This window comes from Acanthochromis polyacanthus, chromosome 5, assembly GCF_021347895.1.
Source record: "Acanthochromis polyacanthus isolate Apoly-LR-REF ecotype Palm Island chromosome 5, KAUST_Apoly_ChrSc, whole genome shotgun sequence".
In the NCBI taxonomy this organism is placed as follows: Eukaryota; Metazoa; Chordata; class Actinopteri; family Pomacentridae; genus Acanthochromis; species Acanthochromis polyacanthus.
Window position 1 is genome coordinate 42137357 of NC_067117.1, and position 16061 is coordinate 42153417.

The 16061-nt window shown below is 43.0% G+C and overlaps 1 protein-coding gene across 2 annotated transcripts in view; it reads left to right on the forward strand.

Annotated features, from left to right (window-relative positions):
- Positions 1-890: 890 nt before the first annotated feature.
- slc41a1 (solute carrier family 41 member 1) overlaps positions 891-16061 on the forward strand; it is a 28703-nt gene continuing 13532 nt past the window's right edge. The window contains exons 1-3 of one of the 2 annotated variants that reach the window (XM_022220741.2): positions 891-1201; positions 2968-4109; positions 12710-12817. In XM_022220741.2, the coding sequence (XP_022076433.1) occupies positions 3624-4109; positions 12710-12817 (594 nt within the window). In that variant the 5' untranslated portion in view covers positions 891-1201; positions 2968-3623. Of the gene's footprint in view, positions 1202-2428; positions 2634-2967; positions 4110-12709; positions 12818-16061 lie in introns of those variants that run through there. The other variant, XM_022220742.2, reaches the window with a different exon arrangement.

The window sequence follows — 16061 nt, forward strand, 5'->3', positions numbered from 1 at the left end:
TTTCACAAGGCACTGTATGAGACAAGGCAGAGCAGTAAATTAAAATAAGTAGCAAAAATGATAATAAATTAAATGAATAATTAGCTAGATTAGCACTCATAGCAAACAAAGGAACTGGGCAGTTTGAAAATTAAAGAACAAGACTGAGGGATACAATTTAGAGATCAAAGAAACTAGAGAGATGACATCACATGAAAGAACCAGGCAGCTGAAATTAAAACAAAACCAAAATAAAACACTAAAAGTAAACCTCACACAAAAGCATGTCTGCAAAAGTGGGTTTTCTTGATTTTTATTCTATTTTTATCCTTCTTATTTTTGTCTAAAAGTAGAGCCACAGTCAATCATTGATTAATTTATTACTCTGATGGAGGGGATCTGTTGGATTCTAGCTGTTTGGTAACAGTGTAGGAATTAATGTCTGCTCATTTATTGATTTATTCGCAATTGTTGTTCGTGGGAGCTTGTCCTGTTAAATCAAAGAGAGTGATTCATACAGAACTGACCTTGATGTATGCTGTTTGTTGTACTACACCACTGGACAAACCCATTCTACTCCTGGCTCACGGTGCTGTTCTTCCCAAACTTTCCCTTATGTAAGGCTTGTATTTATTTATGCTGCATGCTGGTGGATCAGTGACTAAGCCTCAGTTAGACTATACTCATATGCGTGCGTACCCATTCATTCAGGAATCTAGACCCATTGTTAAATTAAAACTTCCGTCTCTGCCCCCTGCTAGTAAATTAGTAGGCTTGTGGAGGAGACTGGCACCGCACGGGCACACATTTGTCCACATGAGGGTGGAAGGAGGGGGCGAGCTAGTGCGCAATGGAGAGGAGAGGGTTTGAGGGTGGCGGGGTGGGTGGGTGGAGGGAGGGAGGAAGGGTCCGCCTTGTGGCTTCCTGGCCCCTGCACCGGACGGCTGGGTTCTAGATGCGCATGAAGGCAACCGGGCGGCGGGGGCCACTGAACGGGTGCGATGTAACGGCGTCGGGTGAGACTGGGACGCAGCGTGCACCGCGCGGGAGGGAGGGTTTAACATTAACCACTATTTACCATTAGGCAGCTGTGCACGGCCCCACCGTACATAAGCCGTGCGCACCGGCGTCAACGCCTCAGCCTGAGCGCGTTCCCAGCAGGAGGAGATCATCCAGCCGGGCTCGGACCGACATCACCTCTTCTGGACTCAGACACTGGAAGGTAACTAAACCACGAGCTTTATATCGGACTATCTGAAGCTGGAATTCATGAAAAAAAACTTTGTCTGACCAAATGTGTCACTTGGAGACACGGAGAGCAGAAGTCCAGCTCCTGCTGTAGATGTTGGTGTGTGAGGAGGTGGAGAAATGACAGGTGTAGGTCTGAGACGTGGATTTTTGGAAGTGAAATACTCGTGGCAGTGACATGGGCTGCAGCCCAGCAGAAAGCCCTTTGCCCTTGTTTAAATGAGCTGTAGAACAGAATAAGAGGGCTTGTCTATTCAGTCCTGACCAGGGGAGCACTAATTTACGCCTTTGCCATGTTGGGTTCGGGTGGTGTTGGTCCTGACTACTAAACAGAGGATTGTTCCAGCGGGGAAAGCCAGTCTTTATGCGGATGCCGACACATGCAGCCGGAGAAATGCTGCATGAAGCCGGCAGCAATACGGGCGGAAGCAAATAGACTGGCCTTCAAAATAAAAAACTAAATAGGAAAACAGAACATTTAATTCCACATGGCTGCTACCAGGTGTCCTTTTAGAAGAGATTTCTAAACTCAATGGGACTTCCTGGTTAAATGAAGACAAGAAAACAAACAAATACATAAATAAATGTATTTCTATACTTGGGGATTATTTATTGATCATGTAGGATAGTTGTTGAGCATGATGACCTGTTGTTATGTCTGAACATCACCTCCATCACTAAACTTTGTTGTGATGTCAAAGATATATTATTAATAGTAGTATTAGTAGTATTGTGACTGTTTTTTGAAGAGTTGGTTTGTTTTTAATGACTTGGGGAGTGCAAACGAGGAGTGGCAAATGGGAATGAGATTCTTTTAAATGTGTGTTTATGAAGAAGAGCAGGAATCAGACAGCTGTAGTTCCACTGTTGGAGGCTGATGTGTTGTTCCAGCGCAGCTCAAATGTGCACGTATTAGACATGAGGACACACTGTGGTTAGTAGTTGACAGAAAATGGACCTCTGATAAGAAGGGTAAGAAAACCTTTGTTGTGTTTGTTTTTAATGTTATTTAGTTTTTGAAAAATAAACCCTCTTTATTTGCTGTTGAGCTGAAGTTTTCCTCTAGTAGCTGACTAATCTATGTTCAGATAAGGTTGTAGTGTTTATTTAGAAGGACCTGACAGGAACAGTACATTCTTCAGTGCTGGGGCTTGACAGCAGTTTAACACTCCGCCTTCAGAGGATGTTCCCGGTACCTCTGTCGGAATATTTTTAGCCGCCGGGAGGAAATTTGGCGCAGGATGAAGCTTTTTAAAACTCACTGTTGGTCTCTCCTCAATGGTACCCAACGTCAGTGGAAGCTGAAGAGCTGCTGAGCTTCAGGCATGTTCTAACTGCTCACCAGTGTAATAGCCCATTAAAGGACGTTTGTGGTCCTCAAAGTGAAGTTAGGAGCCTTCTGGACAGTGAGTTTCTGCCCTTCTTCATCAATTATTTTTAATTTCCTTTGATTAGTTGTAATATTATTGAGATATTCTTTTCATATTTGTCTGCACTTTCCTTGGCTTTTGTATTATGCTGGAATAAGCTAATTTAAAATGTCTGTTTTTAGACATGTATTGTTTAACAATCCTTGATAAAAGTACATTTAAAGAGGAGTCTGGGTTTTTATGTGTGGTGTTGACCTTCTGGCTGCTGATCTGTAGAAATACACCCTGAATGTTGCTGGAACATGTTTTCATTGAAGGCATTTAAGATGACAAATGATAAGAAATAATTAATGGATTTGTTCTTTTCCAGGTCCAGTCTGGTCGGACAGATACGTTTCCATAGCTGGTAATTCAATCCTGATAGTGTGGATCTTTAAATATCTCCTTTAAGAACCTCCCAGCTGCCACGTGGTGTAAGGTGAGACATTCCCTGCCCCTTGAACCAACCAGTCCTCGGTGGTCAGAGGACTGAGAGCATGACCGATCCCTGCTGATATCTGGCCACTGCACAGCTCTGATTGTATGATTCATCAGCTCGTATTGAACTTTACAGGACTGTTTACCAGTGACTGTAGGGGATTTCTGTGGAGAATCCCTCAGCCCACGTTTTTCCTTTCCCTTCTGTTTTGAACCAGCATGCCTTCTGTTTTTTGCTGGCCCACCCTGAGCACCTTGCAGTGAATGGAGAACATACTGGTTCTGCTCCCGAAGCACCGACAAGAACACGGGCTCTGCAGACACACAGCTGCATGTGTCTTGCTGACTGTTTCCTCTAGAGCAGTTTTGTCCCGGTCTTTAATCACGACCTCCACTCCCTGTCAGCCTCTTTAATGGGATAAATCAATTGGACCGATCAGGTTCAAAACCAGATCAAGTGGCCAGTTTCATTGTGACATCCCCACAACCATTAGGCCAAGAAACACTGACCTTTTCTTTTCAAGTCTGCTGTCTTCCTAAGGCTTCCGCATGGTACTTTGGTCGAAAGAACAAGACAAACTCCCCGACATTGACATGTCATCCGGGAACATTGAGATAAAGAAGGAGGGAGGCCCTCTGACCCCGGCCTTCCTCAACTCTAACTGCACCGTCCACCCGGTGATCCTCACTAAGGGACCAGAGGAAGTCAGCCCAGGGTCTGGGGGAGAGTTCGAACTCACTGAGGTCACGTCTTTCACAGAGAGGGCCGGTGAGAATGGGGAGGATGAGGAGAGGTCTGAGATTGTCGTGGCAATAGACTGTCGGGCTAACGCGAAGGGTCAGCGGGAAGAGGATGCTCTCCTGGAGAATGCGAGCCAGAGCAACGAGAGCGATGACACCAGCCATGATCAGAGCCCCGAACCCCCGGCGCCGCTCAAGGAGACCTCTTTTTCCATCGGCCTACAGGTGGTCTTTCCCTTCCTGCTGGCCGGGTTTGGGACAGTGGCAGCGGGAATGGTGCTAGACATCGTTCAGGTAAGTCATCCTAACGTTTCTCAGACACAGTGAAAGCACAAAGCGTCTCTTTAGGCTCTGCTGTTGTTCAAAATGCAAACTGGAAGTTATATGTTTTGAGTAAAAACAAAAATCTCCTCTTTATGTGTAGACTATTTTCACATAGAAACCCAAATCGAGATAATCAGACAATTAGTTACACATCCCTCTTACAGTCCACCTGCCGTGGAAAAGCAGCAGCAGCAGTTTTGTTTTACAGTCATGCCTCCAGGCAGAGCTGCAGCTCCTAGAAGACCATGTGTTACACTATGGGCACAGCGAGCATTTTAGTGGACCGGTTTAGGGAGGCCTCGTTGCCTTGGCATGTTTTAGCCATTGTGCTGCTGGCCTATCGGGTGGATGGGTGGATGGGGCAGTTGTCACACACTTTGGGGGTATTTACATAACCTTTTCCTCCTCTACGGTCTGCATGCCTGTCCCCAGGCCTGGCACACGCTGGTACACAGTGTATCTGCTAATGGCCGTTCACATCATTCTGTGTGAAATCTGACATGCCTTCATACAACAGAAACAAGAACACCAGGTGCTTGTTGTAGTGCTGTGTGTGTCAGAGGCCTGAAAGATCAACTCAGTGAATGTCAGTTCAGTGAAATTCTTGCTATTTCTTCTTTTTTTCTGTTGACCTCCTGTACTTGCTGTCTTGCTGTGAGCAGATCTAAGTTAGTGTTGTATAAATGTCATCCTGACAGCACATATATTTCTTTAAAGTCAACTTGTAGTGGAGATAGAGCTGGAGGTGTCAGGCTGCCAGTCCAGGCTCACTGCATACATGCATACTGATGGCATCATGGTGGAGCTCAGACTTTCAGCACAGAGGCGAGGGGGAGAGGCAGAGGAACAAGTTTATTTACTTTGAACACCTGAAATGGCAGCACACTACAGCAGAGCTAGAGTCAGAGTAAAACCAAAATACAGTCTGAATCGAGGCGTCCATTACTGGTTAGGTATCATCTTTACACCAGGAATGCAGAGATTTAGGCTTAAAAAAGTTTTTGCACTGCTTCAACTTAGTGCCATGCTGCTTCAGTTTCACTTCTACAACACTCAGTGCAGCGTTCTTGTAGGCCTCTAAGGGAAAGACAGGAAGATGACGCGTATATAGAATGTAGGTGTGTAGCGTGTGAGCAAATATGCAGGAAACGACTAAAGATGCAGATAACGGCTTTCTGAAGTAACTGTTCTAGTGAATTTGGTTGAGCATCTAGCAGGTTGTACCGCAGCCTAATTCCCCCTCTGTGCTCTGTGAAATGCTAACTCAGCTAATCCCCGCTGTCCTTGCAGAGAGGTGATCGCCTACCTCTCATTTAGTATCTCTCTGTCTCTCTCTCTCTGTCTCTGGTTCTACTTCCTCTGCTTTAAGTGGTGTGCTAGAGTGTGTAGTTAATGTGCTGCTCCGTCTGAGTTTAGAAGTTGTGGCTTGGACTGGTTTATAACATGTTTTTCTCTCACTTTTTATGAGGCTTCTTTGAAATATAAATTTTGTACCACTGGTGTTTTTGAGCACCTACAGCTCACACAAAGAGCTTCTGGCCTCAGTCCCACATGAAATTGGCCCAGAAAGGACTGTCCAGGCTGGTATAGAGGAGTAAGACGTCTGCATAGTTGTGTTTAGTGACTTGGCAGCAGAATGACCTGAAACTGTCTCTCTCTGCCAGGGCCACAAATTCAGGCTTGTGATGGTGACCGGCTTAGTTGGACTTCAGGTTTAGTGTGACTTCTAAAGGTCATGTAGTGTTAGTTTTCTTGGGAATACCACAGTGAACGGCCATATGGTGTCAACATTTTTCAGGTTTTGCCATCTATCGTCCCGTCAGCAGCACAGCACATGTTTGTACCACGTATTATCATCATCATCTGTGCGTGCATGTCAGCCTCAAAGTCTAGCTGTCTGTCACACCAGCTGTGAAGTCTTAAAGACCAAAAATAAAGCAAAGAAGTAGGACACACTTTTAAAAACAAGCAGTCCAAAATACAGGCACAAGTAAACAGGAAAACATGGTCAACACAGAGGTTTAGCATTTGTCAAGCTGCCCACCAGACACCATTTTAGTCCAACCACATCCACTCATTTTCACACAGGAGCCACTTTAAAACCAGAGCATGGACTGAATTCTCTCAAACTGAATCCATTTTCCAACCACTGTCCTTCTGGCTGTAATGGACAAAGTTGACCACTTCAGCTCAGATGTACACAATTGTACTTTATTTCTTCTGGGATTATTACCAATAAGACCACCATAAATGTAAATGCATCATTTAAAAACCCAAGCTGTATTTTTTTTAAATTTCAGACCTGTTCATATTGGTTTAATTGACTATATCTGCCAAAGATGTTGTGTTCTGACAATCATTAACAGCGTATCAGCTCACAGCTCTATCCCAGGTGGCTTCTTGGTGATAGAGACGGAAAGGATTAGAAGGTTAGAGTGCTTTTAAGTTGCCATGAATTCTGGCTAATCTTTCACTGTACCAAAGATCCTCAGGAACCTTTGAAAAGCCCATGTTCCTTATTTGCTCTCCCTCTCATCAGACAGTTCAAAGTTTGCCCTCAGTCAGTGTTCATTTAGTCCCAGGACACAAACAGTCCAGAGCTTACGCTTCTTCTTACATCCTTATCCCCCCTACGGCAAACAGTTACTGAGAGCAGCCACTCTTTGATCATCTGTTTCAGGGCAGTAAGGTTTTGTTGGATTGCTGACATTCGTCTTTGACTTCAGTGCACCCCTAAATGTTAATTTGCCCTGCATGGCATGTGGACCCTGACTGTAGCACGCATGGAGTAGCTGAAGGAAAATGAAACAGACACACCAGCTCAGATCTGTACTAACAAAACAGATTGGAGTTCCTCAGGTGACGTCAGTTAGTGAGGTAGATCTCAGTTTTCAGCAGTAAGATGATTCACTTCTTTCCAGGGTAGGTTGTGTTCCAGATAACAGATCAGCACATATCAAGTCCTGCAGTAAGTGTAGTCATCAGTTTAAATGATATTTTTATGGTTGTTCTTTACTTACTTCCATTTATCTCTGCCAGTGTTGCAGCTGAAAGAAAAAGGCAAAGATGACTAAAGTCTTCCTCCATATCACTGTTAAAGTCATCTTATTTTTATTACTTGATTATTTTGATGTTAGCTAATCTGTCTGTTTTGTGAGTAGCATAGAGGTGCTACATCTGTAGTTCTGTTTTTGAATCTTGTGATGCGTGATGATAAATAAACTGTGTTGGCTGCTGCAGCTGTGTTACTTTGTGTTTCTCTGATGTTGCAGTTTGGTCTTCATTTGTAAAACCGTCAAAGTTTGCGATTGATCTGTTGCCAAGTGTGCTCATAGCCAGGTTCAGAAACCCTTGGTTAACAACCTAACTGCAGTTCTTTAGTGAAGCCAAATAATGAAACGGTACCCCATGAACTGAAGGCCTCTGGTGTAGTTTCTAAGACGCTGCTGGAGCTGCGTTGACGTTGCGAGCCATTCAGGTTCAGCATCCCACTCAGTACAGCACGTACAGTGATCACAAATAAAATGGGGCCATGTTACTTAACTGGGCAACCTGACCCTTGTGAGGCTTGCATACCAGAGCTCCTATAGGTCTGTACACAGAGGTACTGGAGTTGTCCAGTGGAGTTCCTAGAAGTGGCCATGAGGAGGGAGGGCTTGTTTGGCTCAGAGCCAGCGTTCCACGGAGACAACAACATATATCACCACAGGGAAGGCAAAAAGGAAGATAGGGGAGTGAAAAAGAAGTGGAGAGAGAGAGAACGCTTGAAAACATGCGGCTGTGAAAGAAGAGAGGAGTGCTCACAGAGGTGCTCACAAGGCTGCTGGGCTGGCAGAGGGCAGCGAGCCAAGCTAAAGGGCTGCTGGAAGGGAGCTCTGCTTGGCCTGATGACAGCGAAGGGAACAGACAAAAGCAGTTTAACCCACACCAGAGAGTCGCTGCCACACCTACTGATACTACACATACTGAAGTATAGACAGTCATTATTATATATCTGAGAAACCCAGAGAAACACAAAGGCTAGAGGGAGAAATGCAGGCCAGCATTGTTAGAACGTAGCCTCACTGTCACTCACTCCTCTATCTTCCTCTCCTTGTCTATTTTCCCCACTCTGTCTTCTTTTTCGTGTCGGTCTCTTTGCATATTGATTTAGCTCCGGGCAGACTGGACTGTAACTGGGAGTGGTTCCGAAGATAAGCACTTTTACTGAGATAGATCAATGGCCTTAGCCTCACCGATAGCTTTGCATTTGGCCACAGTAGACTGCAAACCTGCTGCCACTGCATGGTGTCTAATGGAGGCAGTAATTTAGCACAGTGACAAGCCCAGGGAGTCAGAGGAAACCCACCATTAAAGTACTGGCCAGCAGCCAGGGAGAAGGTTATCAAGGGTTAGGCCTAGAAACACCAGCTGTAAACTTCATTTAAGACCATCTACTGGAGACATGCAGGCACGTTCTCTTGCGACACATGCTTTGTGATCTTCCCAAGCAAGCTCTCACCTTCCCACGCTGTCCCGTAGACGAAGCTGGCATAGCCCCTGGCTGACTGTGGAGTGAAGCATACAGCAAAATGTAGCTGCTGAGAGCTTAGAAGAAGGTCAGTTTTCGAGCAAGACAGTGATCTGAAGCACACTGCCATAGCTACATGGAAATGCTTTAAAGACAACTGGGGGAATGTTCAATTCAGAATGTGTGGCTGGACTTGACAAAGGCTGGGCTCCCTGTGTGATCTGACAGTTCAGCGAAGAAGAATGTGGTAAAACTACAGTGTCCAGATGTGCAAAGCTGATTGAGCCCTATTATCATGGACTCAGTGCTGTATTTAATGCTAAAAGTGCATCTAGTACTGATTGGAAGGGGAAATTCACATTAAGCCCTTGATGCCGATCATCCCATAGTCCCATCATACCACTTTCATTCAGACTGCAGATAACGTATCCATCGTCCCAATGCCGGTTTGTGCATGTTCAGTGACAGGAATCTTTTACAGCACTGGTTTCTGGTTGGACCGGGTGGAGTGGGACCTGAACTATTATATACACACGTGGACAAAATTGTTGGTACCCCTCAGTTAAAGAAGGAAAAACCCACAATTCTCACTGAAATCACTTGAAACTCACAAAAGTAACAATAAATAAAAATGTATTGAAAATTAAATAATCAAAAACAGCCATTACTTTTGAATTGTTGATTGACATAATTATTTAAAAAAACAAACTAATGAAACAGGCCTGGACAAAAATGATGGTACCTCTATAAAAGATTGAAAACTATTTGACCAGAGTGACATGATTAACTCAGGTGTGTCATTTAATTGACATCACAGGTGTTTCCAAACTCATAATCAGTCAGTCTGCCTATTTAAAGGGAGACAAGTAGTCACCCTGCTGTTTGGTGAAAAGGTGTGTACCACACTGAACATGGACAACAGAAAGCGAAGGAGAGAATTGTCCCAGGACATCCGAAAAAAAATGATAGACAAACATCTTAAAGGTAAAGGCTATAAGACCATCTCTAAACAGCTTGAAGTTCCTGTGACAACAGTGGCTCATATTATTCAGAAGTTCAAGACCCACGGGACAGTAGCCAACCTCCCTGGACGTGGCCGCAAGAGGAAAATTGATGACAAATTGAAGAGACGGATCGTTGGAATTGTATCCAAAGAGCCCAGAGCAACCTCCAAAGAAATTAAAGGTGAACTCCAAGGCCAAGGTACATCAGTGTCAGATCGCACCATTCGTCGTTGTTTGAGCCAAAGTGGACTTCATGGGAGACGACCAAGGAGGACACCACTGCTGAAAAAAACTCATAAAAAAGCCAGACTGGAATTTGCAAAAATGCATGTTGACAAGCCACAAAGCTTCTGGGAGAATGTCCTTTGGACAGATGAGACCAAACTGGAGCTTTTTGGTAAGGCACATCAACTCTATGTTCATAGACTCAAAAACCAAGCATACGAAGAAAAGAACACTGTCCCTACGGTGAAACATGGAGGAGGCTCAGTAATGTTTTGGGGCTGCTTTGCTGCATCTGGCACAGGGTGTCTTGAAAGTGTGCAAGGTACGATGAAATCTGAAGACTATCAAGGCATTCTGGAGAGAAATGTGCTGCCTAGTGTGAGAAAGCTTGGTCTCAGTCGCAGGTCATGGGTCTTCCAACAGGACAACGATCCAAAACACACAGCCAAAAACACCCAAGAATGGCTGAGAGAAAAGCGTTGGACTATTCTAAAGTGGCCTTCTATGAGCCCAGATCTGAATCCCATTGAACATATGTGGAAGGAGCTGAAACATGCCATTTGGAGAAGACACCCATCAAACCTGAGACAACTGGAGCTGTTTGCTCATGAGGAGTGGGCCAAAATACCTGTTGACAGCTGCAGAACGCTCATTGACAAATACAGAAATCGTTTAATTGCAGTGATTGCCTCAAAAGGTTGTGCAACAAAATATTAAGTTATGGGTACCATCATTTTTGTCCAGCCCTATTTCATTAGTTTGTTTTTTTAAATAATTATGTTAATCAACAATTCAAAAGTGATGGCTGATTTTGATTATTTAATTTTCAATAAATTTTTATTTATTGTTACTTTTGTGAGTTTCAAGTGATTTCAGTGAGAATTGTGGGTTTTTCCTTCTTTAACTGAGGGGTACCAACAATTTTGTCCACGTGTGTATCTGTTGTTATTATCATATATCAGTTCTTTGTATAATCAACAAATTAACAGTCTCCACTTAATTTAGCATCAGCTGGAAAGCAAAAGCACATTTTTTTTAATACACAGTGGTCCCTCCCTATATCGCGGTTCACTTTTTGTGCCCTCACTGTATCGCAGATTTTTAAATTGTGTTTGGTATCATGGGATTCTGCAGTATCTATATGTATTTGTAAACATTTATCGTTTTAAATAAGCATTTTCTAGCTTAATAATATTTAAAATATGTCTTAATATTAATTAAAACACATTGAAAGAATATTAAATTGAAATCAAATGCATTTATTTATTTGTTTATTGTTATTTATTTATTTAGCCTTTATTTAACCTGGTCAGTCCATTGAGATAAAATGACCTATGCATAGCTTCCCTAGCATCAATCTCCTCTGTCTCCCGTGTACAGCAGAGTTCTGCTTCTCGCTTTGTCCATTCTTGCTGAGCAGTACATTCATCTCATCTTCATCAGTACTGTACAACTAATTCATCATCATTCATCATGTTGCTACCGGCCCGGTTTCGTTGGCTTCCGAATTGTAGTTGGGCAGCCTCGGGTAAATGCTAGCTCACTTAGCTTAGCGTGGCTCGTTGTTGGTAACAAGTTGTATAAAGAGTCTAAACCAACTCTGCAGTGGAGAACGCAGCACTTCATTAGAACTCTGCAGCACAGTGGCATATAAACAGCTTCTACAGGACACACTGCTCTGTTCTATGACTGCTGCTGCACCGAACACACCGCCCTGCTTCAGATTCAGCGTCTCACACACACACACACACACACACACACACACACACACACACACACACACACACACACACACACACACACACACACACACACACACACAACTTTTCCTACAGTTGTGGGGACATTAGGACCCCACAACAACAGCCACCACCTGATCACACACACACACTGCAACCTACCTACTTAAAGTAGCATGCTTGGCCTGCAATGATCTTCATCATTTAAGATTTAAGTTGTGTATTGACTGAGTACCCATATAGAATTTATATGTTGTTAAAGAGTATAGAAAGTGTTTAAGAGCATAGGAGGGGTTTATAAGAGTGTGAGAAAGGTTCATAAGAGTGTGGAGAGGGTTTATACAGCCTTGAAATATATATAAATAACAAAATAAATAAGGTCAGATTTTCGTCTACCACGGCAGGGTGGGGGGGTGGGGGGTGGGGGGGTCTGGAACGTAACCCCCGCAATAAACGAGGGATCACAGTAATTGTAAATAAATGAAGCTGTCAAGGGGTTAAAGAGCCTTTTTTGTAAATGTCTAATTGTATTCAGTATTGAATGTTGAAAACCAATGAAAAGGGAAAACTTCCATAGGGTTAATCATTTTTATTGGCACTGTAGCAAGATGATGCTCTTACTGTTGTTCCACCTCCAACTGGATGGAGAAACGTTCCTCTAACAGCAGCTTTCAGTACTTTGAATTGCTTCAACACAGCTTCTTTCTAGGAAGCAGCTGTGTGGAAGCTAAGAAGAAGCAATACTAGCAATGCATTTATTCAGGAATACCATGCAGTATAGATTTTGATATTAATAGTTAGATTTTAGTCATTAAAATTCTTCTTCCTGAAAGAGGACGGTGAGAAGTCATTTCAGCATTAAGCCCCACTGACCTTGATGTTCATAAAGAAGAGCTGACAGTGTGAAAGGTCCATAGATTCACGTCTTACAGATTTGTTTCCATCACTCAACCAGAATTATAAAACAAGGAAAAACACAGAAACATTCTACGCCCATCTACAGCTAGATTCTACCTATTTAAATGTGTCTGTGAACATGTATGCAGTGTATTTACTATGTTGTGTGCTGATATTACCTGGTTGTCTTTGCAGCATTGGACCGTGTTTACAGAGGTATCAGAGGTCTTCATCCTGGTTCCAGCGCTCCTGGGGCTCAAAGGCAACTTGGAGATGACGCTGGCCTCTAGACTTTCCACAGCGGTAAGAAGCATGTGTGTGTTTCTCTAAGAGTGTGTGGAACTGTCAATTTCTATCACTTCCTGTCCACTTGAAGTACTGCTTTGTCCCTTTTAAAGTTATACAGTCTATCTCATGGTTAGACTCATGAAGGACTCTTTCCGATGAAAGTCTGTTAGCATGTTCGTATATTTGTTCTATGCTAGAAGACACGCCGTTAGCGAAATAGGCAGCCAATACCATGGCTTAGTGTTTTCACCTTGAAGCTGCAGTGTATCAGGCTTTCAGATGTAACAAACCTAAGGAACCAGTCCAGTGCATGTTTTGGGCTTTCTTTATCATTTATTTTTCTTCAGAATCACTTTCAGATTCAAACATGTACGGCTGAATTGCTCGAATATTACAACTTGCTGCTGTGCAGCGTTTTGAGCAGAGTTGTTGGTGAGCTGGAGTGCTCAGGCTGTAATAAGTGGAGAATGTGGACGTGCAGGCAGGAACTGAGAGGAAGCAACAGTGTTGTTTACATCGAAGCCATTTTAAGGCAGGAAGGTTTTGTTTTCAAGGTAAAACCTTAAAGTGTGTAAGCTTGATACACAGCAGAAAGTTTTTTAGGGGCTTAATCAGTGACCAGAGTGGGAGTTTAGAGTTGATTGTACTTCAGGTTAGAGGTCATGTTGTCCAGGTGATGTGGATTACCAACAAAGTGATAGCAGCATTCCTCACCATTCACATGTCCACTGACCCTGCCCAGCCTATTCACATCAACACAGAGGTTCGTTTGCTGTTTAAAGATGAACTTAAAGCAGAACTGACTATCAACCTTTATCTGAAGACTTCAAACATGAACCACTTAAAGAGTGAGTGAAGAATAGATTTACAGAATACAGGGTGGAAAATAAATTACTATTGACTTCAAATCTCACAGAGTTCATGAAGGAATTTGTGTTTAATTCAACTAGATGGAAGCGTTCTTTGTAGGTCTCTCTTCCCTGTTTGTTATCCATACTGACAATCAAATACAAATTATACAGTCAAAAGCTGCTTTGGCCAAGGAACAGGGAGTCCAGTAGAATTAGATGCTACAGTGAAATCGAGCATTTGTCTCTTGTAGTTTCACTGATCTGTCAGCTGTAATCACTCTGTCTGAGGAAACAAATGTCCCTGGTATAACCTGAGGGGTCAATGACCTGACAGAACCCTATGGTCATGAAGGTAGAGTAGAATTAGCTCAGTATTGCACCGATCCTCACCTTCTTTCTAAGGTGATGAAGCTGATTAGCAATGCAAGCAACGAGCTGACACGTTTACAAACTTTTCTTGTATGTAGGGCTTTTCTTGTAGTGTGGTAATCCATTTGGCTCCGAGCTACAGCTCCATTTCTAAATTATTTTGATTCAACAAAACTTGTGGTCAAGAAGCGAAAAGTCAAATGTTGTTTGAAAGACAGAGATCACATAAAATATGTGTCCCTCAGTACTAAACTTTGTAGACTTACATGGACTTGAATATATCATGTTGTGTTGTTTTTCCCATTGGAAGGTCAGGTGAAGCAGAACGGTTTGGAAAAGTTGAATATTTCATGTGGATGTAGATTTGTGCTTAACCTTTAACAGGTTTTTGTAATGATTTGTTTAATGCTCTGTGTTCTTCCCACATAAATTCAGAGTGCAGATTGTGAATCAGTGTCAGATTGGGAAGATAATTCAGTAATGTTTTATCAGACCTTCTACACTGTCTGAACCAGAAATCAGTATTTGTTGAAAGTTCCACTCAGAGTAATGAGAATTCATGTCGTTAAACAACTGACTGGCTCAGAGCCCTGCTACATGGTTCTGTGTCATGGAGCTGTCTGATACAGCTAATCACCTGAAGCCTACCTTTGTCCGCTGTGCTGCCTGAGGGGTCAGCATATTTACATTTGTCCTGTTTGTCAGCCTGCAGAATTTTCAGTTCAACACGAAAGGATTCTCAAATCCATCATTAGAAAGCCAGAGTCTGAAGCTTGCTCTCTGCTGCTGCCAGCAGGACCACGTTTCTCTCCCCACTGCTGCTAATTATGAGCAGATTAAAACCACTAGTTTCCTAATGCGCTTATTACTGAACAAAACAGTGTAATCCCTTGCACTGACTTCAGTTCACCTGACCATGTTTCCCTCTTAGTGTTTTTTTTCTTTTGAAACCTCATGGTCTTCTGAAATGTTACTGAGATGATTAAAATAACGAAGGTGCTTTCTTAGCTCTCTTTTATCCCATCTCATGTTGTCGAGCTTCATTGATTATTTGTATTAAAATCATGATTTTTGATGGTTGACTGGACCTGAAAAAGTACACAGCAGTAAAGCTCACACTGCATTTGGAGAGTGCGACAGCTTCAAAAATGCACTTTATCCTCAATTTATGTGCATTAAATGGGACAGTATACACTCCACTCCCATATGTTCACTTCAAGACCTTAATATCACATTTGCTCCATAGTCAATGAATCACAAAAAACTAACAAAAAAACGCAGCATTTAATACATGAAACTTAAATGAAGTGATTGATTTTTTTGATGGAAGATAAGATTTGTGTATGAAAGGAGCTAAATGCCTATCATTGCATGTTCTGTACAGATGTTTGGCTACTCTTATCTGCCTTAAACCTTCTTATCAGTGTTTGTGGTCGTCTGGACCTGCTGAGAGACAGCATGACTGTCAGCTACACATGCCTACATGGCACTGCTCTCAGAGTTGTTTTAGCTGGCATCTAACAGAGAAAGCAGTTATAATGAGGTACAGACCTGCACACACCATGGCCGTGTCAGTCAGACTTCTCATGCTGTCGGGTATATAGGACGGTGCTACACTGTGTGAAATGTGACAGGAAGAGAAGCGACACATTAACACCTCGTCACTGAGCTCATCCCACTGTGGCTCTTCATTCTTATTCAGCTCTGTGGGCTTTGGGTTGTGACACACGCAGAGAGAGCCAGTAAAGAGACAGACAGGGCCAGTAAAAGCTTCCCACCAGCCCACCAATCCACTGGAATTCATCCCACTGAGCCAAATGGTCAGAGCACCGCTGGTTACTGGGGCACCTGGTGGTCAGGAGGGGAAAGTGACTCACCAATAGACATGTAAAGCATAGCAAGAATGCATATTTAAGCTTTATAGATTAACTGAAACATACTTTAGAATGGTTAATTGAATAATATATCAATAAATGAGGACATGGTTGTGGACAGTAAACATAAAAAATAGTTTTTGTAGCTCTACCCAGAATGGCAAA